Below are 23,432 nucleotides of genomic sequence, written 5' to 3' on the forward strand. Positions count from 1 at the left end.
TGAGAGTGTGTGTGTGCCCTGTGATGGGTCACTTGTCTTGTTTTGGTACTGAAAAAGGTTTTAATGAGGATACTGGCAATTATTCCATGTGCCAAGAGCTAGGCCAAAAAACAAGCTTCTCCAAACCCAGTAAGTGGGAATACTTGGGTTACTTACTGTACATGGTCTGATTTCATCCAGACAAGCTAGCATGAAGACAGAAACCCTGGAGGTATGGTATGGTATGTTTTACTTAAAAGTTGGTGTGAGAGGAAGAAAAAAAGGGGAACATTCAGGTTGTTTTGAAGGATTGATTTTGGTTTGGTGAATCTATGAGCTGGTTTTGATGACAGTGGGTTCTGAGTGGTTATACCAGGGGTCGGCAAACCTCGAACACTCCAGGGAGCCGTTTGGCACTTCGCGGTTTCCCACAGAAAAAAAAAAACCACAGGGAGCCACAAAACCCTTTTGACATCTAAAACGAAGAGAACACCATATATCGTTTTTTTTACCTTTATGGAAAGTATAGAAAAAACTGCAGTGTGTTAATTTATGAAATCGACGACCTGCTACGGAGTAAACGGAATTTTATTTCTGCAGGCAAACAAAAATATTTTGAACAGTTTGAACTGACCTTAACAAAAAAAGACGCCGGGTCGAAGGTTACTTTCAGATAAGATGTTCATGTTCAACGTCTGATTGAGTCGTCTTCGTATTCGAGACATCGACGTCTTGACTTGCCGGCTTCGGCGGACCAAAAATAAAATAAATTTCAATTAAATATTTACTTTCCAGATCTACAGGGAGCCACAGCAGAGGGATGAAAGAGCCTCTTTCGGCTCCGGAGCCGCGCGTCGCCGACCCCTGGGTTAGACGATATAGAGTCTATCAGCAGTACGACAGTGTTTTCAGGAGCACTGGGCATGCAGGCAAAATATCCTTTTGATCCTAACATCTAATAGGAAAAGTCTGGGGTGGAAATATTTACTCTGGCAATCTTAAGTGCTCATTATGTTCATCTGGGGCTTTGGGTGAGCGATTTAATTTCCTCACTGAGACACCAAAAGATTTATACAGATCCTATTGTGGTGTGCAGAGGACCAGGGCAGAGATCCTGAACACACACACGCACACACACACACACACACACACACACACACACACACACACACACACACACACACACACACACACGTGACCAGAATGATTATTTAATCATTCATCTTTCATCCTAAATGCTCTATGCTATTCAGGATGCTGGTGGACCTGCAGGTTATTCTGGATACACCAGCTGTAAGAAGGCATCCGGCTTCATCCCAAGAAGTAACAAGCAGATATTTGACTTGAACCCAGGAGCTGTGTGATGGCAACATGACTTCTCATTGTGGTGGGGTCCTTATTTTTTAACAGGTATCTCTATCAGCCTGCTAAAGATGTCCCACTGCACCCTGTTATCAGGACAAGAGGTCTCACATATGTGAAACATAATCGTTGAATGATTTTAGGATTATAAAGGCTTATAAAGGCTTATACACTCTCACAGTCAACAATGAGGATGAAGCAGGATGTCAGTGAACAGCTTGACCAGACTGTGGCTTCCCCACAGGAGCCTACACACATCCTATGTTATAAGTGGGACCTTCAGAATGTCTTTTAGGGTCCTGGCTGTACAGCAGCATTAGTGCATCAGCAGCATGGCACTAACCTTTCTCAGGGTAATGCCTTCAGGTAGGGGGCATAATCCATAATGACGAGAGGGTACCTGTGCCTATATCCTGAAGCCCCATGATGTCTATGTTAAAGTGCTCTAAAGCAGTAGTCCCCAACCCCCGGTACCGGTCCGTGGACCAAATGGTACCGGGCCGCCCAAGGAACATTAAATTATTCCATTTTATTTACTGTGGTGTATTTCTCTCGGGTTTGTGCGACTTTCCATGGACGAGAGGTTAACCGGGAGATGAGAGACGTCACCTAAAGCCGCACCGATACGGCGCATGCGCAAAATATCATGATATCGGGCCGGGTTTAGGTGACGTCTGGAGCTGAGCGGCTGCGAGCGGCAGTGGTGTTGTAGCTTTGGTGGAGAGAGAAGGTGTGTATCGCTCTTCTCTCTGTTCACCGGTACTTTGTCATGTTTAACAGTGCTTGGTGTACGTGTATATTGTGTTTGCTCAAATTTAACCCACAAATTAGCAAAAATGAGCACGAAACAGACGTCGTTAGGAAGTTAGAAACTCTGCTGGTGTTCTGGATTAAAGTCATGGCGGAATACCCTGAGATTGTCACCACAGCACTTACATCACTATCGCCATTTCCGACATGCTATCTGTGTGAAGCGGGGATTTCTGCAGTGACGGCAACCGAAACAAAACGACGGAATAAACTGGACATAAGCGACACACTTCGGGTGTCATTGTCTCCTGTTACCCCAGATGGAACCGTCTCGTTGTAAAGAAACAAGCTCAGGGTTCTCATTGATTTAGTGTTGTAGTGAGTTAAAAAGGCATGTTTAAATACAATTAAAGTAAAATTATTTATTTTAATTTAATTGTATAGCCGCGGGAAAATGATCAACCATTGACCGGTCCGCGGCGAAAAAAAAGGTTGCACTCTTGCACTTGCACTCACATTTGGCCTATCTATCTATCCTCCATCCATCCATCCACCCATCCATCCATCCATGTACCCTCCCTTTACTCTCTCTCTCTCTCTCTCTCTCTCTCTCTCTCTCTCTCTCTCTCTCTCTCTCTCTCTCTCACACACACAGTGGGAGGGAAGAGAGTGTAAGTGGGACTGGACCGTTTGGGCTCTGTGTAGAAATGCCCTCATCCCCTGGTGTTGGGTTGCAGGGACTCAACACAATGAGGAAACACTGAAGCTCATACACACAGAAGAAGGATCTGTCACACCTGCCTACTGTTCAGAGGTAAGAAGGCACATTTTTTTATAGATTAGCACTCCATCATCTCGGTCAATTTCATCTCGTTTGTGTTTTCTGCATAGCTGTAAAATTCTGACTAGAGTTATTTAGTCTGTAATTTGGGTCAAAACTCCAATGATGGATAATTCATGACGTTTTGTGTTCTAACAGAATTCCACTTCTGAGTCACTTGGTTTCTTTTCTACATGTAGATTTCTCAGCACATGGGTTTGATTCCTTTGTAGACTAAATAATTATTAGTCTGAATAAAGTCTTTAATTTGTGGTGCGTTAAAGCCACGTTTGTGTCTGTGTTTAAAGTGTTGTGTTTATTATGGGGCGGAACACCTGAGACGGTGTTAGGGTTGGGTGCAGGGTGCGTTTGGGTGCGTCTCCGTGTCCGGGACCGACCGCATGCTTTCAGCTTTGCCTTTTCCACAACAGATTTTTATTTCAGGACTGTAATCGAGTAATCACAGTGCGGCCGATTCGAGGACAGGCGCTACAGCCAAACGCGAAGGGACATGACATCGGGAACGAGAGAATAAGACTGAAGGAAAAAGGTGGAGAAAGGCGGAAAACTTTTTGTTAAAAAAAAATCAAAGGAGAATCAGAGTATAAAAGAATTAACTACTAAGGAGGAAGACTGAGGGAAAGGGGGAAGAAAAATAAGAAAAAGAGGAAGAAGGACGGAAACACGAGAAAGAAAGGACTAGGGATAATAAAAGAGGAAAGCATGGAAAGTTGGGATGATGATAGGAAGGAAAGGAGAGAGAATGAGAGAATAAGGAAAAGTGAGGAAATCAGGCAGAACGAGGAGAAAGGGAGAAAATAGGAGAATTATGGTAGATGAAAGAAAGGAAGAAAGTAGAACAACATAGAAGGAAAAAGATAAAAAAGAGGGCGAACAACAGAAATGAGGGAATCAGGGACACTGTACAGAATCAATGCCACCAGTTTGTCTTCTTTTTTGCAGCCTTGCGCTTCCCATTTTTCTCTTTCAGCAGCCATGACAACGGTCGTCGTGATAACGATGCTGCTGTCCGCATCCCTCCTCCTGTCCTCTGCTCTTCCGTTCCAGCAGAGAGGATTCTGGGATTTCGGTGAAGATATTGATGTCAGAGATCTGATGACGATGATGATGAAGGATCAGGAGGAAGGCTCGGGGTATGACGTCATCTCTCAGCTGGACATACCTACATGTCCGTTCGGGTGTGTGTGTCACCTGCAGGTGGTTCAGTGCTCTGATCTCGGTTAGTGTGCATCTGACGTCCATTTCCATTCCTGTACACATTAACTGCTCCTGATAGTTTGTCAAACCAGTTAATATTCCTTATTTCATTGTGAAAGGTATTTAAATAGCAAAGCCTGCTGGGTAAGGGTTAGGGTAAGGGTTAGGTTTAGGGTGGGGTTAGGGTAATTGTTAGGGTTGGGGTAAGGGTAAGGGTTAGGGTTAGGGTTAGGATTAGGGTTGGGGTTAGGGTAGGGGTTGGGGTTGGGGTTAGGGTTGGGGTAAAGGTTAGGGTAAGGGTAAGGGTTGGGGTTAGGGTTAGGGTAAGGGTTGGGGTTAGGGTAAGGGTTGGGGTTGGGGTTAGGGTTGGGGTTAGGGTTGGGGTTAGGGTAAGGGTTGGGGTTAGGGTTGGGGTAAGGGTTGGGGTTAGGGTAAGGGTTGGGGTTGGGGTTGGGGTTAGGGTTGGGGTTGGGGTTAGGGTTGGGGTTGGGGTTGGGGTAGGGGTAAGGGTTGGGGTTGGGGTTAGGGTTGGGGTAAGGGTTAATATTAAGCAATTTAATCAACCAGAAGCAGGAAACCAACAGTGTTGGTACACAGATCACACCTGAGCTGAGATAAATAACTGAACTGCCATGTTTTAGATGGTCAACTGGTCTTAACTGCAGGGAAATGTCCAGGAGCATCAAATCAGAGCAAGTGAATAAGGGGATAAATTAAGTTGGAACAGACCCCATAACTTCTCTCCATCTGATCAATTAAAGGAAAGACTCTTATTCCAAAGAATTAAGAGGAAGAGAACGAGAGAAAGAGTTGGTTTTGGACCACGGCTCAAATCAGTCTTGGAACAAGGCCTCCATTCTTATTTGGAGAACATCTCACAAGTCAGAAGTTCACTCCAGACCATGAAACACCTATGACCGATTTAGCATATCCAGTCCACCTACCGACACATGGAGGAAACCATACGGACACGAGGACGACATAGGAAAGTCCTTACAGAAACTCATGATGGAACCAGGGATCGTGGAGGTTCCAGGTGGCGTCGGTACCTTCTGCACCAGTGTGCTACTTCACTTCAACTGATAAAGTAACAAAGCATCATCAATAAAAAGATTAAATGGAACGACAGACACGTTAGGCTGCAGTCAATCATGGGAGACTGCTCGTCTTCATCAACACCACCGACCCCATGTCAGAGGAGACACCGATCCTGACGGTGGTCCTGTTCTTCAGCTGCACCGAAGAGTTCGGCCGACTCGGTGATCCGATTGCTTATATATTTTTAAAACTCTAGTGTTTATCATTTAAATAGCAGGAAAATTGTCAACAAGGTGAAAATTAAAGGTCAGATCCGGTTTCATGTTGTCGTTAAGAAGGACTTGAGTGGACTGGACCGAGGAACCTGCCTGGAAGGAAGTGATTAAAATAACAATATCCTCTTTATGTTCCCACAATGTCCTACTTTTCCCCCCATCATTTCCTCATGTACACTTTCGGACAGTTGTTAATCAAAACGGCAGCAAAAACGGCGTGTAAAAAAAAAGAGGAAAGGAAATCAAAATGCCTGTGGGATTGTGATGGAACAGCACCGAAGAATTTTGGCGAGCCACATGAAAAGTCGTGTGGTGAGAGAGGAGTTACTTTACTGTCTGGATGACAGACCCTGTGAGTGTGTGTGTGTGTGTGTGTGTGAGAGAGAGACACCTGTGCACATGGTAGTTTATTACAGACGCTACTGTTTATGGTGTTATTACATGGGAGCGAATGTGCCATAAACACCGACGCCCGTCTCGCCATCACCCATGAAGTCCAAAAGTAGCTATTTAAAAATAAGTCACCGGTTACCATGGTAACATTAAGACTACAGATGTTACAGATGTGTACAGTATGTGCAGGAAAAATACCAGTTTCTCTTTCACTGTTTCAGTCAGTCTGTCTCTGTCTATCTTTGCTTCCATTCTTCTCTCTTTTTCCATTGGTTCTATCTCTCATACTGTCCTTCTGTCTCTTTTCTTTTCTCTGTTCCTTTGTTTCTTCATCTCCCTTTTTTCCGTCTGCCGTCGTGCTGTGCAACGTGGAGCTCTGATAGTCCGGCTCCGTCGTAATTATATGTATACGCGCACATGCGTGTACACACACACACACACACACACACACACACACACACACACACACACACACACACACACACAGAGGTTAAGTACTGCACAATTTACCCAACATTTCCCAAATTACTGCTTTCTGAAAAGTTTACAAGTGAAAATAAAGCAGTTAGGAGGATGTTTTCTGAGCCCAGGCTCCCGGCCCACTTTATTAGAGTTTATTTACAGACTGCAGGTCAGCACAATCCACAGACCATTCTGCTGCACACGTTTGCAATTACAGATAATAAGTTGGTAGTTTTCCGAGTATTTTACCTGAACTTTGCTAAAGTTTCACTCAATTATATTCTTATAACAAAGACATAATTCTGCCCACGTCAGTGACCTCGGCTTTAGAGCCTTTTCTCCAATTTCTCCTTTAAAGCTGCAGGATGTAAGAGTTTGGAATGTCGCTTTCTCTGTTAGAAACCTTCTGTTGTCTCGCTGGCAGGAGAACATTTTGTAATACACATGAGTTCATGGAAAATAAACTAAATCAATATTTTTAATTATTCATTCATTCAGTCGTCTTCTACCGCTTATCGGAACTTCTCGGGTCACGGGGAGCCTGTGCTGATCTCAGGCGTCATCGGGCATCTATATTTAATTACACACAAATAAATATGGAAGAGTGCAAGCAAACACCTCTGTGGACTGACTTACTGACTCACTGACTGACTCACTGACTGACTGACTCACTGACTCACTCACTGACCAACTGACTCAGTGACTGACTCACTGACTGACTTGTCTGAGTGACTGACTCACTCATTGACTGAGTGACTCACTGACAGTCCCACTGGCCAACAGACCAACTGACTCACTGACTGTCTGACTCACTTACTGACCGACTGATTGACGCATTGACCGACTGACTGACTGACTGACTCACTGACTGACTCACTGACTGACTGACTGACTCACTCACTGACTGACTCACTGACTGACTGACTCACTGACTGACTGACTGACTCACTCACTGACTGACTCACTGACTGACTGACTCACTGACTGACCGACTTAATGACTGACTGAATGAGTGACTGACTGAGTTACTCACTGACCATCTGATTCAGTGACTGACTCACTCACTGACAGACTCACTGACTTACTTACTGACTGACTCACTGACTGAATGAGTGACTGACTGAGTTAATCCCTGACCAAACTGACTCAGTGACTGACTCACTTACTGACTCATCTGAGTGACTGACTCACTCAGTGACTGAGTGACTCACTGACAGACCCACTGACCAACAGACTCACTGTCTGTCTGGCTCACTGACTGACCGACTGACCGACTCACTGACTGTCTGTCTCATTAACCGACTGACTTGACTGACTCACTGACTCACTGATCAACCGACTGACTGACTGACAAAGACTGAATCTCTTTGATTGGCTTCTGCTTATCACTGCATAGTCAAACTTTATTTTCATGCCTCAGGTTTGGACATAATGACGTCTGACTCTTCTGAGTCGATACGATACACGTATATGCCAGCAGACACACGTGACACAGAGCTGACTGTGAATTATCATTACAGCACAATAAGAATTCTTTTCCTGTATTTTTTCCCTTTTTAAAAAAAAATTACAAGGAAATAAAAAAAAAAACATCAAGCTTAAAATTCACAAATAAGTAAATAAATGAATGAATGATACTATTATGTCTGTTTCTGTTGCAGGTTTGATTTATGTGCCATCCAACATCCCGTCTGATACCCGGCTGTTAGACCTGCAGAGCAACGGCATCACAGAGCTCCGAGAGGGAGATTTTAAAGGCCTCAGTAACCTCTATGTAAGACTTGGTCCTAAAATTACTAAGAGGCTTCATTGTTTTTAGCAATTAGATCTTGACCCAAAGCTCTAAACTCAGACTGAGTAGCAAGACCCAAATTCAGGTCAGTATTCTGGCTAATAATCTCCAAATGCAATATATGACAAATGACGTCGGACGTTGGACGATTATACAGAGTCCAAGAGTCATGAGCCCAAGACCCTGAACGAGGCTTGGTAAAGAGACTACAGAATTAGCTCCAGGACTTATTTAACCTAGACGAATACTCAATGAGGGGGGCACGGTGGCTTAGAGGTTAGCACGTTCGCCTCACACCTCCAGGGTCGGGGGTTCGATTCCCGCCTCCGCCTCGTGTGTGTGGAGTTTGCATGTTCTCCCCGTGCCTCGGGGGTTTCCTCCGGGTACTCCGGTTTCCTCCCCCGGTCCAAAGACATGCATGGTAGGTTGATTGGCATCTCTGGAAAATTTTCCGTAGTGTGTGTGTGTGTGTGTGAATGAGAGTGTGTGTGTGCCCTGTGATGGGTTGGCACTCCGTCCAGGGTGTATCCTGCCTCGATGCCCGATGACGCCTGAGATAGGCACAGGCTCCCCGTGACCCGAGGAGTTCGGATAAGCGGTAGAAGATGAATGAATGAATGGATTACTCAATACTCAATGGATTACACCGGTTTCAAGTAACAAGACGTACACCAGTACTCTGGGTAATAAGATCCGGACCAAACAGAGTAACATGTCAAATGTCGTTACTATGGCGATAAACTCTTAAACAAGAGCCAAATCGCAAAAAGGCACTTGTTATTAGCCCATTTTTCTTTAAATCTTGTAAAACCATTCATTAAGTTTTATATTATTTATTTGTGTGCATGTGTGTCTCAGGCATTAATCTTGAGGAGTAACCTGATCTCGCGTATTGACCCTCATGCCTTCCGGCCTCTGAAGTGCTTGAAGAAGCTCTACATTTCCCACAACCTGCTCACCTCCATCCCTCGCAACCTGCCCAAGTCTCTCGTTGAGATGCGTATCCATGACAACCGCATCCGCAGAGTAGCTGCAGGGACCTTCAGTGACCTGGAGAACATGCATGTGATTGGTGAGATATAAAACCCCTGTAGGTTCAGTACGTACTTCAAGACTGTGTGAAGCTGCTCCCAGTGGCCATCGGTGGTCATACGAATGCAGATATGAACTAAAATCAGTCGATGCTAACATCTCAGACTCTCGTAATTTTTACAGCTCAGTTTTATATATATAGTGTTATAACTATAACCATGATTTTAAAGGATGGAGATCGATTGCGTTATTGTTTTGAATTGTGTACAGAAATGGGTCATAATCCCATACGCAACAGCGGATTTGAGCCGGGAGCATTCATAGGTCTGAAAATCAACTACCTACGAATCTCTGAGGCAAAACTCACCGGTGTACCAAAAGGTAACATGAACTGTTTTATAGTTCTATGTAATGTTATTATAACATGCTAGTCATCAAGATGACTAATTATTCTGTCTCAGCGTTACATGAGGAATTTATATTTATTTTATTGACGTTACGACCGAAACTGCTGTCAACGTTCTAAAGTCACATACCAAAGGAGGTACATTTAGGATCATGTCTACTGTCCAAAGCAACTTTCTTGAACTAGTAATTATCTCTCCTTGGTCTGAAACACACTATTGTGTTGGTATGTGTTGGTCAGATTTGCCAGCAAGTCTCCATGAGCTCCATTTGGACCACAATGAGATCCAGGCCATCGAGCTGGAGGACCTGAGCAGATACAAGCAGCTGCAGAGGTCGGACTGATTTATGACAATATGACACATGGAAAATATAGTAAGGGATCGAAACGTTGTAAACGGTTATTTAAAACATTTATAAAAGTTAAAACGTGAACATTTCGAATGATTACAGGGTAAATTTTAAATGTTCAATATCTATCTATCTATCTATCTATCTATCTATCTATCTATCTATCTATCTATCTATCTATCTATCTATCTATCTATCTATCTATCTATCTATCTATCTATCTATGCATGTGGTAGCCTAGTGGTTAATCCCAGGTCCACCAAACTGCCACTGTTGGGCCCCTGAGCAAGGCCCTTAATGCTCAGTTGTATGATAATGAGATAATGTACAGTAAGTCGCTCTGTATAAGCATTATTATAAACATTCTTCTTCCACCAAAAATAAAGATAAAACACATAATTCAATCACACCCCCGTTTCGAGCCTCAGTGGTACGTTCCAGTTAGAGCTGTTAAAGTAAAACAGAGGCTTAAAAATAAAATGTTTAAAGTGGCAGAATGTACAATAGTTATACTCGTATACATGTAATGTAATGGAAATGATGCCCTCTTGTGGTTAAACACCACACAGCAGGGCAAATGTTACATCCTTGTTTATATGGAACTTTACTATGCTCAGCCAAACTCTTGTTCTATTTATATATATATTTTTTTCATCTGAGATTAGACTGAATCTTGGGTCCAATCACATCCTACATATTGAACATGGGGCGCTCTCATACCTGCCCTTCCTGACGGAGCTTCACCTGGACCACAACCGCCTCTCCACCATCCCCAGTGGCCTGCCCAGTATGAAATACCTGAAGGTGTGTGTGTGTGTGTGTGTGTGTGTGTGTGTGTCTCATCTTCTATCTCATAACATGTGAAGCCCCACATATAGTCTGTCTGTCAGTGGTGTAGAGATTTAGTCGCCCTGCCGTAAGTCTCACCTACATATCTGAGAAACCGGGCACAGTAAGACGTGCTTATTAATAACGATGCTAAGTGTTAGCGGCGCAGCGGTAAGCAGACACAATTAGACTCTAACAGCTTTTGCAATCTGGGCCAAAAATCCAGAAAATGCGTGTGTGGCATTTCTGTTTAAAGCCAATCGTGACCAAGCTGTAAAGGTTTGGTGTCACTAAGGCTGGTTAAAGCTCTGGTTAAAGTCTAGCACCCAAATCTGGATGTGGACCAGACCAAGTGCTGAGTGTGGACCATCGTAGGGACTCAGTCTCTGTCCTCAGTGTATTTCCTCTTTGTTGTTGTGGTTTATGTTGCTTTCATTACTGAGCGTGCGGATAAAGTCTCAAGAGTTCAACTCGTTTTGAGCTTTGGATTCACCTCGTTAACTTCAAGGGGTTTAGGCTCCTGAGCGCCGGGTGCTTTTATGTAGATCTGGCAAAAATAAAGTTCTTCTTCTTCTTCTTCTTCTTTTAATATTGTGTTGTGAGATCCCTCTAGGTTAATGATATCATCCATATCTCCCAAAAACTTGAACCACACGATTAAATCAAAATGACCTTTATTTTAAAAGCCCCACTGAATACATCATTAAATGTTAAATATTTGACAAGGTGAAGGGGAAGTTGTAAGGGTGATGCAGAGAGAGAGAGAGAGAGAGCGAGAGAGAGAGAAGAAGGAAGAGAGAGAGAGAGAGAGAGAAAGACAACTAACTTTGCTGCTCCATCTTCTTCGGTGTGGGGGTAGAGAAAGTACCCGAACAGAAACCGGGAGGGGAGAAAAGCGCGTTACAATCAACAGAGAGAGCATAAATAGACGAATTAGATGGGGGCGAAGAGACTGAAGAAAAGAGAAAGGGGAGGGGAGAGAGAGGAGAGAGAGAGAGTAGAGAGAGAGAGAGTTAGAGATAGAGAGAGAGAAAAGAAACTCTCGACATAAAAGAGAAGAAGCTAGGGGAGATGAGGAAATTGAAGCTGCGAGGATGTAGGGGAGTGGGAGATAGATCGCAGAATATAGTATGATATATTAAGAGATAATAACATCTACTATATGTATAAGATCTAACTCACTGTATGTTCTGTATATCTCTCTCTCTCACGAGCAGACGAGAGAGTGAAAAGACGAGAGGATATATTTAGAAAATATAGAGATGAAAAACGTATAAACAAAAAAACAAAAGAGAAAAAAAAAAATATAGGAAAGAAATATATGATATAGAAAAAAGAAAGCCAGATGAGAGAAGGAGAGAGATAGAGAGGTGGAGAGATAAAGAAAGAAATAAGATTTGAGAGATAGAGAGAGAATAGTGAGAGAGAAAAATAGAAGAAAGATATATATAGAGAAGAGCATATGATAGAGAGTAGATAGAGAGATAGTATATATAAAAAACAGAATAAAGGGGAGACGAGATATAAAGATATCTATCTTCTACTCACAAGATATGAATACTCAATACCCTCACCTCTTCTCTCTCCCTCTCTTTCTCTCTCCCTCTCTCTCCCTCCCTTTCTTTCTCCCTCTCTCCCTCTCTCTAACTCTTTGTCTCTCCCTCTCTTCCTCTCTCTCTCTCTCCATCTCTGTCTCTATTAAAATAGATAAGAGAGATAACTAAAGAAGATGGAGAAGAAAGAAAAGGCATTTTTGAGCAACTCCAATATAGGGAGAAATAGATAGATCATCTACACCCTCTCTATCTATCTCTCTGTTCTCAAATCGGAGTATACTATCGGATCTACGATCTCTCTCTCTCTCTCTCTCTCTCTCTCTCTCTCTCTCTCTCCTACAGGTGGTCTATCTTGACTCCAATAACATCACCTCAGTGAAGATGAATGATTTCTGCCCGATGGGGTCCAGGATGAAGAAGGACTTCTATAATGGCATCCGTCTGTTCGGGAACCCCATTGAATACTGGGAAATTCAGCCTGCTACCTTCCGCTGTGTCACTGACAGCATGGCCGTGCAGCTCGGCAACCATTAGAAATAGATGCCCAGTGCTCACACACACACACACACACACACACACACACACACACACACACACACACGCGCACAAACACAGACACAGACACACACACACACACACACACACACACACACACACACACACACACACACACACACACACACACACACGCACACAAACACAGACACAGACACAGACACACACACACGCACACACGCACACACACACACACACACACACACACACGTACACACACATACACAAGACTCTTTTAGTGTCACATATTTACTCAATTCATTTAAATTTTATTTGCGTGGTGCTGTCACGAAGCAGAAATCTATGAATTGAAGATATACATTTTAAATGTAGAAATTTTTTATTTCGTCTTTGTTGTGTGTATCTGATTAACGCTTTGATGAGTCTGTTGTCCTGCATCCTGCATGTCTCGCCTGTTCATACCGATGGAGAGGGATTTCTTCTTGTCTGTCCGTCTCAGTGTCTCATTATGCTCTACAGCTTCATGATACTTTACGCACTAATTTAATCCCAAAGCGCTTTAATGATGTCAATAAATCACCCAGATTTTGTACCAAACAATGATTTGTTCTGATGAATCACATCGTACATAAAGGCCCATGATGTGTAGATTAGGAGACGCCTTTAAAACCTGAAGTATATATTACATAAAATCTTACTAACCAAACAGATGAGACTGCAATTCATTACCAATAAAATCATTTTACATTAAGTTCTGGTTTGTCTTGAATTACAGGTTGCTTTTGAACACCTTGAACTTTTTGTAGGATATGACCCTGATGGGGTCAGGTTCGATTCCCTCCTCCGCCTTGTGTGTGTGGAGTTTGCATGTTCTCCCTGTGCCTCGGGGGTTTCCTCGGGTGTGTGAGTGTGTTCATCAGGGTCATACATTCATTCATTCATTCTCTACCGCTTATCCGAACTACCTCGGGTCACGGGGAGCCTGTGCCTATCTCAGGCGTCATCGGGCATCGAGGCAGGATACACCCTGGACGGAGTGCCAACCCATCACAGGGCACACACACACACTCTCATTCACTCACACACTCACACACTACGGACAATTTTCCAGAGATGCCAATCAACCTACCATGCATGTCTTTGGACCGGGGGAGGAAACCGGAGTACCCGGAGGAAACCCCCGAGGCACGGGGAGAACATGCAAACTCCACACACACGAGGCGGAGGTGGGAATCGAACCCCCCGACCCTGGAGGTGTGAGGTGAACGTGCTAACCACTAAGCCACAACATATAAACCTTTTTTTAAGAACTTGGAATGTGAATATGAATCCACTGACTGTACCGAAAAGGGCTTTGATATTTAAATTAGATCCTAATTCTTTACATACACTTTAGCTTTAGTTTGCATTGTAGCTGTGTGTCACGCCCACCGAGCCACGCAGCTGTGATTTCTCCAGTTCAACCTGCTCATCAGGCTGGTGTCAGGATTCCAGATTTCACTCTACGGAGTGAAGATAAAAACACCAACAACAACAGCGATGGAATTCAAAGACCAGGTGAGTTTATTTATAAAGAAAATACTTTCATTAACAGGGTTATGTGAGATTATGTGAGATCTTATTAACGCACATTCATTTCCTACAGTATGTTCATGGTTAGATCAGATGTGTAAAACGTGTGTCCTGGAGGCTTACAGCAGTCTCTGTAGCTCATGAGAAGATGAGTTGTAGGAGGTCTGTTAAATGTAGAAGTCAGAGGTTTTGAGTCTCAATATCGTACCAAGCTTGCCACCGCTCCACCAAAAGCTGTGTTGTTGTTTTTTTTAGCTTGTTAGATGGTTTTACTTTGTGAAAAAAAAAAGATATTATACCTTTAAGGGTTATGTGCCAGCAGATGAAGATGACTGCAGAGTTTAAATGACCATAAATGCACCAAACTTTAACCGATCAGGACACGATTTCTAACACAGTATCCAGGAAGATGAGTAAAGAACATAAGCAGATGGACTCACAGATCTTAGTTCTAATACAGATCACACATAGATCTTAGTTCTAATACAGATCACACATAGATCTTACATCTAATACAGATCACACATATATCTCAGTTCTAATACAGATCACACATAGATCTCAGTTCTAATACAGATCACACATAGATCTTACATCTAATACAGATCACACATATATCTCAGTTCTAATACAGATCACACATAGATCTCAGTTCTAATACAGATCACACATAGATCTCAGTTCTAATACAGATCACACATAGATCTCAGTTCTAATACAGATCACACATAGATCTCAGTTCTAATACAGATCACACATAGATCTCAGTTCTAATACAGATCACACATAGATCTCAGTTCTAATACAGATCACACATAGATCTTAGTTCTAATACAGATCACACATAGATCTTAGTTCTAATACAGATCACACATAGATCTCAGTTCTAATACAGATCACACATAGATCTTAGTTCTAATACAGATCACACATAGATCTCAGTTCTAATACAGATCACACATAGATCTTAGTTCTAATACAGATCACACATAGATCTTAGTTCTAATACAGATCACACATAGATCTCAGTTCTAATTACGTGCATACGTGAGATCTTTTAACAGATATTTACACGCAGAATTGTTCGGTACGGATTTTTAACGTCATCTATACTTTGATGAAATGGAGCATGTTGAACAAAGAAATTTAAAAAAATTGCGTACTTGAAGGAAAGAATCGTGAAAGCTCTACGGTCTCGGTTGTTGATCAGTTTTTGGGGAATAGTCCTGAAACTCCTCTCTGTAATGTGTATAATGTGTAGTGCATGTGGTAAAACTCGTTCCCAAACCTACGTGTGATGTACAGGTTGCTGAAATCGAGGCGACCGCCCGCTTCGGAGACCTGATCGAATTCGTGTATCCGATTGGCTACGCGCACTGGGGCGTGTACGACGGGGATGGATACGTCATTCACTTTGCAGTCGCAGGTAGGAAAACCTAAAGCAGTGTCTTCCAAGCTGAGGGATTCCCACATTAACACACCTCCTCTGGTGTTCCTGATCACCTGCTGAAGGTGTGCCTTTGGAATGCTGGTGTTCCTGATAACCTGGTTCAGGTGTGTCAGGAATGTTCAGCGTTTTTGATAACATGGTTCAGGTGTGTTAGGAGTGTTCAGTGTTCCTGATTAATATGATTACTGAAAGTGAGTGTGTGTGTTCTCCGGTTTCCTCCCCCGGTCCAAAGACATGCATGGTAGGTTGATTGGCATCTCTGGAAAATTGTCCATAGTGTGTGAGTGTGTGAGTGAATGAGAGTGTGTGTGTGCCCTGCGATGGGTTGGCACTCCGTCCAGGGTGTATCCTGCCTCGATGCCCGATGACGCCTGAGATAGGCACAGGCTCCCCGTGACCCGAGAAGTTCGGATAAGCGGTAGAATATGAATGAGAGAGAGTGAGTGAGTGTGTGTTTAGTGTTCAGCGTTCCTGATTACCTGGGTCAGGTGTGTTAGGAGTGTTCAGTGTTCCTGATTAATATGATTACTGAAGTGAGTGTGTGTGTTTAGTGTTCTTGATTACCTTGATCAGGTGTGCTAGGTGTGCTCAGTAATCCTGAATACCCGGTTGTTGGCAGGTGTGTGTATTTGTAGTGATCGTTGTTCAGAAGTTTTCTTGTTCCTGATTGTCTGGCTCAGAAGTGTTCACTGTTACTGCTTAACTGGTTCAGGTGTGTTTGACCTGTTCAGCGTACAGTACTCGTTTTTCTCCTAGATGAGACAGAGCTGATGAACAAGTTCCGCGGTTGCCTGCAGACCATGTTCCCTGTGTGTGGTGATCTCCTGCTCGGAGAGACACGGATCCGCCGCCAACGTCTCGCAGAAGTCAACGTCCCCAAAGGAGCTCAAGTAGTAGTGAACAATACCCAGCACACATTCACTCCCTCAGAGCGAGAGGAAATGAAGCGACGGCGTGACGGCCTGCTGGACCAACAACTTCCTTACCGTCTGTTCACTCAGAACTGCGAACACTACGCCACATTTGTACGCTATGGAAAAGCCGTGTGTAACCAGGTGAGTTCAGATGCTGTGAATTCACCAGAGATCAAACTCACCACATCATCATCATACTGTACCACGGTTATTAATCCCTAATGCAGTTTGCATCATCTGACTATGTTTGTATTTGGTAATGAGTGAAATAAAACTTATAAATAGCTCATAGAAAACAAGTCTCACTTTTATATTTGGGAATTTCTACATATACATCTACATCACTAAATTATTCTGTTTGTGTTTGATCCAGATTCCAGGAAAAGCCAAAAACAAGGAATGTGAGGAGACAACTAAAGTGTTTGCAGACATTGTGTGGAAAATGACTTCCTAATCTTTCACAGACGTCTTAATATCCTAACCAGAACAATACATATTGTGTTAATACATAAGTCTTAATTGTTTTGATGGATTTGTGCTGTGTTTTGTGCTCTAACACTCTCACGGCACCGCCTCAGCTCAGTAACACAGTGCAGACCATGGAGAAGGGAAATTCCATATTATTAAGCCTAAATATGTATTATTTCAGATTATGATTTTGGCTAAAGTTGCAATTTATTTATGTGTGAGTATTTAAATAACTTTAATAAAATCTCTTAATTTGCAGACAAGTCAATGTGCCATTATAGTAATAACAATGAGAACTATAGTGAACAATACAAAGGTTTCCTTCTTTTTCTTTTTCTTCTTCTTCTTTTTAGAGTTTTAATACTAACCAGGTACATCATATAGTCTAAGATTTATGTTCTTTTTTTTACTAGAAGTGAGGCAAAAAAACTTAAAATAAAAAGACTTATCCTGATAAACAGTCCTCTTACTCACTCACTCATTTACTACCGCTTATCCGAACTACCTCGGGTCACGGGGAGCCTGTGCCTATCTCAGGTGTCATCGGGCATCGAGGCAGGATACACCCTGAACAGAGTGCCAACCCATCGCAGGGCACACACACACACACACACACACACACACACACACACACACTCCGGACAATTTTCCAGAGATGCCAATCAACCTAGCATGCATGTCTTTGGACCGGGGGAGGAAACCGGAGTACCCAGGAAACTCAGGAAACCCCTGAGGCACGGGGAAAACATGCAAACTCCACACACACGAGGCAGAGGTGGGAGTCGAACCCCCAACCCTGGAGGTGTGAGGCGAACGTGCTAACCACTAAGCCATTGTGTTCCAGTTCATCCCAAAGGAGTCAAGAGTCACGTGGTAGTGTGATGGTTGGGGAGCACATACTTTTGAGCATGTAGTGTTTAATAAAGGTGTGTTTTACTCATTTATCTGCACCTAAATGTGGAAGCTGACAAAGTGCTGTGTTCTGTGGTGGCTCTGAACGAACACACACACACACACACACACACACACACACACACACACACACACACACACACACACACACACACACACACACACACACACACACACACACACACACACACACACACACACACACAGTCTGAATCTTGATTAGCCTGAAATGTCCCGGATGTTGGGGAGAAAAGTTCCCGGATGTTTCTTGGTTAGCGGAGAAACAAAACATGGACATGCCTTTTAGCTTTTATTCACTCCATTCACAAAAGCGGTGAATTTACGCAATTATACGGTTCTATACGCTTATTTATCGCTTATACATAGCTCGGTTTAAACATCACAGAAATCCTGGGTTGATTAATGACCTCCAACAGGTAAGAATTGGGAAACTGTTTGCTAGCTATTTGCTACACATGGCTGTTAAATTCGTTAGCTTTAGCTTAGCTTAGTTTATCTGTACGCTGTCACTAGTCTGTTTTCTGCGCATGCGTGGTGTAGAACCCGGCGAGCAGACTTACACAGTGCGCAAGCGCAGTGTGACATAAACGCCAGTAGGTTGACTATAGCATAGCATAGCTTAGCATAGCTTAGCTTAGCTATTACAGGGGTTTGTCTCAAAACTGTATTTAAATGTGATTTTTATAAATCGGTCGAGTTGTTTATTCAGTACACGAATTATTAGTGACAAATTTTTTTTATATACGTTTTACTTTGTTTATTGTATCAGTGATGCTGACGTAGCTTGTCATGCTAACTAGTACAACAAGCCAGCTAGTCGCATAGCTTACTGCGTTGCTATGGTACCAAAAGAGCTAAAATAATGTCGACCATCTCGTATAAATAATAAGAAGCTGTAGGAATTCAGAAGTTATCTTGTTTTTCTCTTCTCTTTTCTAACTGTATTGTTCTGTCGGTTAGTAACGTTACTTTACTAGCTAACTGGCTAACATTTTAACCCAGATGAGGTTTTAGAGCTACAATTGATGTTTTTTTGATGCTTTGTTTTAATAGGTTTAAAAGTCTTAACTGGAATAATGTAAAAAAAACTTACTATCTAGCACATTTTGTGTTGATTATATTATTTGTGTATGTATTTTTAATATAGATTTGTCATGGCTTCATGACTAGTGTGCTTTACTTTACATTACATAACAGTCAATAAAATTATGATTTAATGTTTTGTTTTATCTAAAGCCTTGTGTTTATGATCACAGAGTGAAGCTGGAGGCGAGAGTCGGGCACCGTGTGTGCAGAACCCAGTCCTTATTTTTAGGAAATCCCATCATCCTGCGTCTCCGTCCTTGTGGCGCGGAGTGATGACATCACAGCGGCAAAGACATGCCACCCGTGCTCTTCCCGCTCCACAGAGCTCCTCCTCGAGAAGCTCGAGCTCACGCTCACGCTCAGGACCCTCGACTTCACACGTGCAAGGTGCATCCCAATCCACGTCGTCTTCCTCTAGCTCCCAACACACGTGGCCGGAGGAGGCAGTGTATGATGCGTACGGTCTGTACTCGCTGCACCGCATGTTCGACATTGTCGGCACTCACCTCACACACCGCGACGTTCGCGTTCTCTCCTTCCTATCCGTGGATGTCATTGACGAGTACGAACGCGGTGGAATACAGGACGGGCGAGAATTCTTGCTGGCACTGGAGAGACAGGGACGCTGTGATGAGACGAATTTTCGGCACATTCTCCAGCTGCTGCGCATCATTACCAGACATGACCTTCTGCCTTACATCACACTACGCAAAAGACAGACTGGTGAGTGTACACACACTCCACTCCAATTAGCCTGGTAATAATCAGATTCAGATAAATAAAGCGTGTGTGTGTTTGTGTGTGTATTCTGCAGTGTGTCCAGACCCAGTGGATCAGTACTTAGAGGAGACGTCTGTGCGCTACATTGTTCCTCGGGGAAGCAGAACAGAGAGCCCACAGGCCACACCGCACAGTTGTGCAGGTGTGTGTGTCGGTGTCGGTGTGTGTGTCGGTGTCGGTGTGTGTGTCGGTGTCGGTGTGTGGGTGTGTGTGTGTGTGTGTCGGTGTGTGTGTGTGTGTGTGTCGGTGTGTGTGTGTGTGTCGGTGTGTGTGTGTGTGTTGTGTAGGTGGTGTGTGGTGTGTGTACGGTGTGGGGGGTGTGTGTCGGTGTGGTGTGTGTGTGGGTGTGTGTGTGTGTGTGTCGGTGTGTGGGTGTTGGTGTGTGTGTGTCGGTGTAGTTGTGACGGTGTGTGATTGGTGTGTGTGTGTGAACGGTGTGTGTGTGTGTGTGTGTTGTGTAGGTGTGTGTGTGTGGTGTGTGTGTGTAGGTGTGTGTGTGTGTGTGTGTGGGTGTAGGTTGTGTGTGTGTGTGTGGTGTGTGTGTTGTGTAGTGTGTGTGTGTGTGTGTGTGTGTGTCGGTGCTGTGTTGTGTGTGGTAGGTTGTGTGTTGTGGGTGTGTGTGGGTGGTGTGTGTGTGTGTGTGTCGGGTGGTGGTGTGTACGGTGTTGTGTGTAGTGTGTGTGTGTGATTTGTGTAGGAGTGTGTGGGTGTGTGTGTCGGTGTGTTGTGTGTGTGTGTCGGTGTGTATGTGTGTGTGTAGGGGTGTGTGTGTGTGTGTGTAGGTGTCGGTGTGGTGTGGTGTGTCTGTGTGTGTGTACGGTGTGTGTGTGTGTGTGTCGGTTGTGTGGTGTCGGTGTGTGTGTCGGTTGTGTGTGTGTCGGTGGTTGTGACGGTGTGTGTGTGTTGTGTGTGTGTGACGGTTGTTGTGTGTGTTGTGTGTGTGTCGGTGTGTGTGTGTGTGTCGGTGTGGTGTGTGTGTGTGTGTGTCGGTGTGTGCTGTGTCGGTGTGTGTGTGTCTGTGTGTGTGTGTGTGTGTGTGTGTGTGTGTGTGTGTCGGTGTGTGTGTGTGTGTGTGTGTGTCGGTGTGTGTGTGTGTGTGTGTGTGTCTGTGTGTGTGTGTGTGTGTGTCCGGTTGTGTGGTGTGGTGGGTGTCGTGTGTGTTGTGTGTGTCGGTGTGTGTGTGTGTGTGTGTGTCGGTGTGTGTGTGTGTGTGTGTGTCGGGTGTGTGTGTGTGTGTGTCGGTCTGTGTGTGTGTGTGTGTGTGTAGTGTTGTGTGTGCTGTGTGGTGTGAGGGTTGGTGGTGTGGTGTGGTGTCGGGTGTGTGGGTAGGTGTGTGTGGTGTGTAGGTGTGTGTGCGGTCGTGTGTGTAGGGTGTCGGTGGTGGTGGGTAGGTGTCGGTGGTGTGGTGTGTGTGGTGTGTGGGTGTGTGGGTGTCGTGTGGTGTGGGTGTGTGTCGGTGTGTGTGTCGGTGTGTGTCGGTGTGTGTGTCGGTGTGTGTGTGTCGGTGTGTGTCGGTGTGTGTCGGTGTGTGTGTGTGTGTGTGTGTGTCGGTGTGTGTGTGTGTGTGTGTCGGTGTGTGTGTGTGTGTGTCGGTGTGTGTGTGTGTGTGTCTCTCCCTCTCTCGCCGGTGTGTGTGTGTCTCTCTCTCGCCCTCTCGCCAATGTGTGTGTGTCTCTCTCTCGCCCTCTCGCCAATGTGTGTGTGTCTCTCTCTCGCCCTCTCGCCAATGTGTGTGTGTCTCTCTCTCGCCCTCTCGCCAGTGTGTGTGTGTCTCTCTCTCTCTCTCGCCAGTGTGTGTGTCTCTCTCTCTCTCGCCAGTGTGTGTGTGTCTCTCTCTCTCGCCAGTGTGTGTGTGTGTGTCTGTGTCTCTCTCTCTCTCTCTCTCTCTCTCGCCAGTGTGTGTGTGTGTGGCTCTCTTTCGTGGTGCGTGTCTCTCTCTCGCGGTGTGTGAGTCTCTCTCGTGGTGTGTGTGTCTCTCCCTCTCTCGCCGGTGTGTGTGTGTGTCTCTCTCTCTCTCTCTCTCGCCAATGTGTGTGTCTCTCTCTCTCTCTCTCTCTCTCGCCAATGTGTGTGTGTCTCTCTCTCGCCAGTGTGTGTGTCTCTCTCTCTCTCGCCAGTGTGTGTGTGTCTCTCTCTCTCGCCAGTGTGTGTGTCTCTCTCTCTCTCGCCAGTGTGTGTGTGTCTCTCTCTCTCTCGCCAGTGTGTGTGTGTCTCTCTCTCTCTCTCTCTCTCTCGCCAGTGTGTGTGTGTGTGTGTGTCTCTCTCTCTCGCCTGTGTGTGTGTGTCTCTCTCGCCGGTGTGTGTGTGTGTGTCTCTCTCTCTCTCGCCGGTGTGTGTGTCTCTCTCTCTCTCTCTCGCCGGTGTGTGTGTGTGTGTGTGTGTCTCTCTCTCTCTCTCTCTCGCCGGTGTGTGTGTGTGTCTCTCTCTCTCCAGTGTGTGGGTGTGTCTCTCTCTCTCTCGCCTGTGTGTGTGTGTGGGTGTGTCTCTCTCTCTCTCTCTCTCTCACCTGTGTGTGTGTGTGTCTCTCTCTCTCTCCAGTGTGTGGGTGTGTCTCTCTCTCTCGCCTGTGTGTGTGTGTGGGTGTGTCTCTCTCTCTCCAGTGTGTGGGTGTGTCTCTCTCTCTCTCTCTCGCTCTCTCGCCTGTGTGTGTGTCTCTCTCTCTCCAGTGTGTGGGTGTGTGTCTCTCTCTCTCTCGCCTGTGTGTGTGGGTGTGTCTCTCTCTCGCCGGTGTGTGTGTGTCTCTCACTCTCGCCGGTGTGTGCGCGAGTGTCTCTCTCTCGCGCAGTGTGTGTGCGTGTCTTTGAGTGTGTGTGTGTCTCTTTGTGTGTGTGTGTGTGTGTCTTGATAAAGTGAAAAAAGCTTCTTCTGCATGCTTCTGTGCAGGTCCACATCCTGTGATTCATTGCCCTTCTCCTGCGGTGTGTCAGCCCTGCCCTAAACCGACCACGCCCACCACAAACAGAAAGAGGAAGAGAGCTCACAGTGTGGCGGACTGCCGGGAGAAACAGACCTGCGGTACACATACACATGCAGACACACACACACACACACACACACACACACGTGTTTGTTTATATATACATACACACGTGTGTGTGTATAGAGTGGTCTAATTTGTGCAGTGTGTTGTTGGCTCCGTGTCACACGTACATAGATCTCTGATGTCCGTATCTTCCCTCAGATATCCGTCTGCGTGTGAGAGCGGAGTACTGCCAGCACGACTCGGCCCTCCAAGGCAACGTCTTCTCCAACAAGCAGGAGGCGCTGGAGCGCCAGTTTGAACGCTTCAACCAGGCCAACACCATCCTGAAATCGCGTGACCTCGGATCCATCATCTGCGACATTAAATTCTCAGAGCTCACTTACCTGGACGCGTTCTGGCGTGACTACATCAACGGCTCGCTGCTGGAAGCCCTGAAGGGCGTCTTCATCACAGACTCGCTAAAGCAGGC

General features: G+C 44.8%; 3 protein-coding genes across 4 annotated transcripts in view; all 3 read left to right on the plus strand.

The window, feature by feature from the left end:
* The first annotated feature begins 2,749 nt into the window (after nucleotides 1-2,749).
* On the plus strand, nucleotides 2,750-12,894 carry bgna (biglycan a). Of its 2 annotated transcripts, none has more exons than XM_027168372.2 (8): nucleotides 2,750-2,905; nucleotides 3,903-4,151; nucleotides 7,959-8,071; nucleotides 8,948-9,161; nucleotides 9,392-9,502; nucleotides 9,768-9,861; nucleotides 10,543-10,681; nucleotides 12,604-12,894. In XM_027168372.2, the coding sequence occupies exons 2-8, from the start codon at nucleotides 3,908-3,910 to the stop codon at nucleotides 12,793-12,795; spliced, it is 1,107 nt and encodes a 368-aa protein (XP_027024173.1). In that variant the 5' UTR covers nucleotides 2,750-2,905; nucleotides 3,903-3,907; the 3' UTR covers nucleotides 12,796-12,894. The 2 variants fall into 2 exon arrangements, with proteins under 2 accessions (XP_027024173.1, XP_027024174.1); XM_027168373.2 differs by having other exon boundaries at nucleotides 2,752-2,905; nucleotides 3,906-4,151.
* Nucleotides 12,895-14,179: 1,285 nt separating this feature from the next.
* LOC113656903 (phospholipase A and acyltransferase 2-like) lies at nucleotides 14,180-17,639 on the plus strand. The gene is made up of 4 exons (XM_027168366.2): nucleotides 14,180-14,334; nucleotides 15,655-15,775; nucleotides 16,556-16,854; nucleotides 17,087-17,639. The coding sequence occupies exons 1-4, from the start codon at nucleotides 14,317-14,319 to the stop codon at nucleotides 17,165-17,167; spliced, it is 519 nt and encodes a 172-aa protein (XP_027024167.1). The 5' UTR covers nucleotides 14,180-14,316; the 3' UTR covers nucleotides 17,168-17,639.
* A 1,074-nt stretch (nucleotides 17,640-18,713) lies between these two features.
* Nucleotides 18,714-23,432, plus strand: part of dedd (death effector domain containing) — a 7,855-nt gene continuing 3,136 nt past the window's right edge. Inside the window, exons 1-5 of the mRNA XM_047799925.1 lie at nucleotides 18,714-19,069; nucleotides 19,371-19,923; nucleotides 20,015-20,122; nucleotides 22,864-22,995; nucleotides 23,162-23,430. Coding sequence (XP_047655881.1) covers nucleotides 19,473-19,923; nucleotides 20,015-20,122; nucleotides 22,864-22,995; nucleotides 23,162-23,430 — 960 coding nt within the window. The 5' untranslated portion in view covers nucleotides 18,714-19,069; nucleotides 19,371-19,472. The remainder of the gene's footprint in view (nucleotides 19,070-19,370; nucleotides 19,924-20,014; nucleotides 20,123-22,863; nucleotides 22,996-23,161; nucleotides 23,431-23,432) is intronic.

Source organism: Tachysurus fulvidraco, chromosome 14 (genome assembly GCF_022655615.1).
Source record: "Tachysurus fulvidraco isolate hzauxx_2018 chromosome 14, HZAU_PFXX_2.0, whole genome shotgun sequence".
Taxonomy (NCBI): domain Eukaryota; kingdom Metazoa; phylum Chordata; class Actinopteri; order Siluriformes; family Bagridae; genus Tachysurus; species Tachysurus fulvidraco.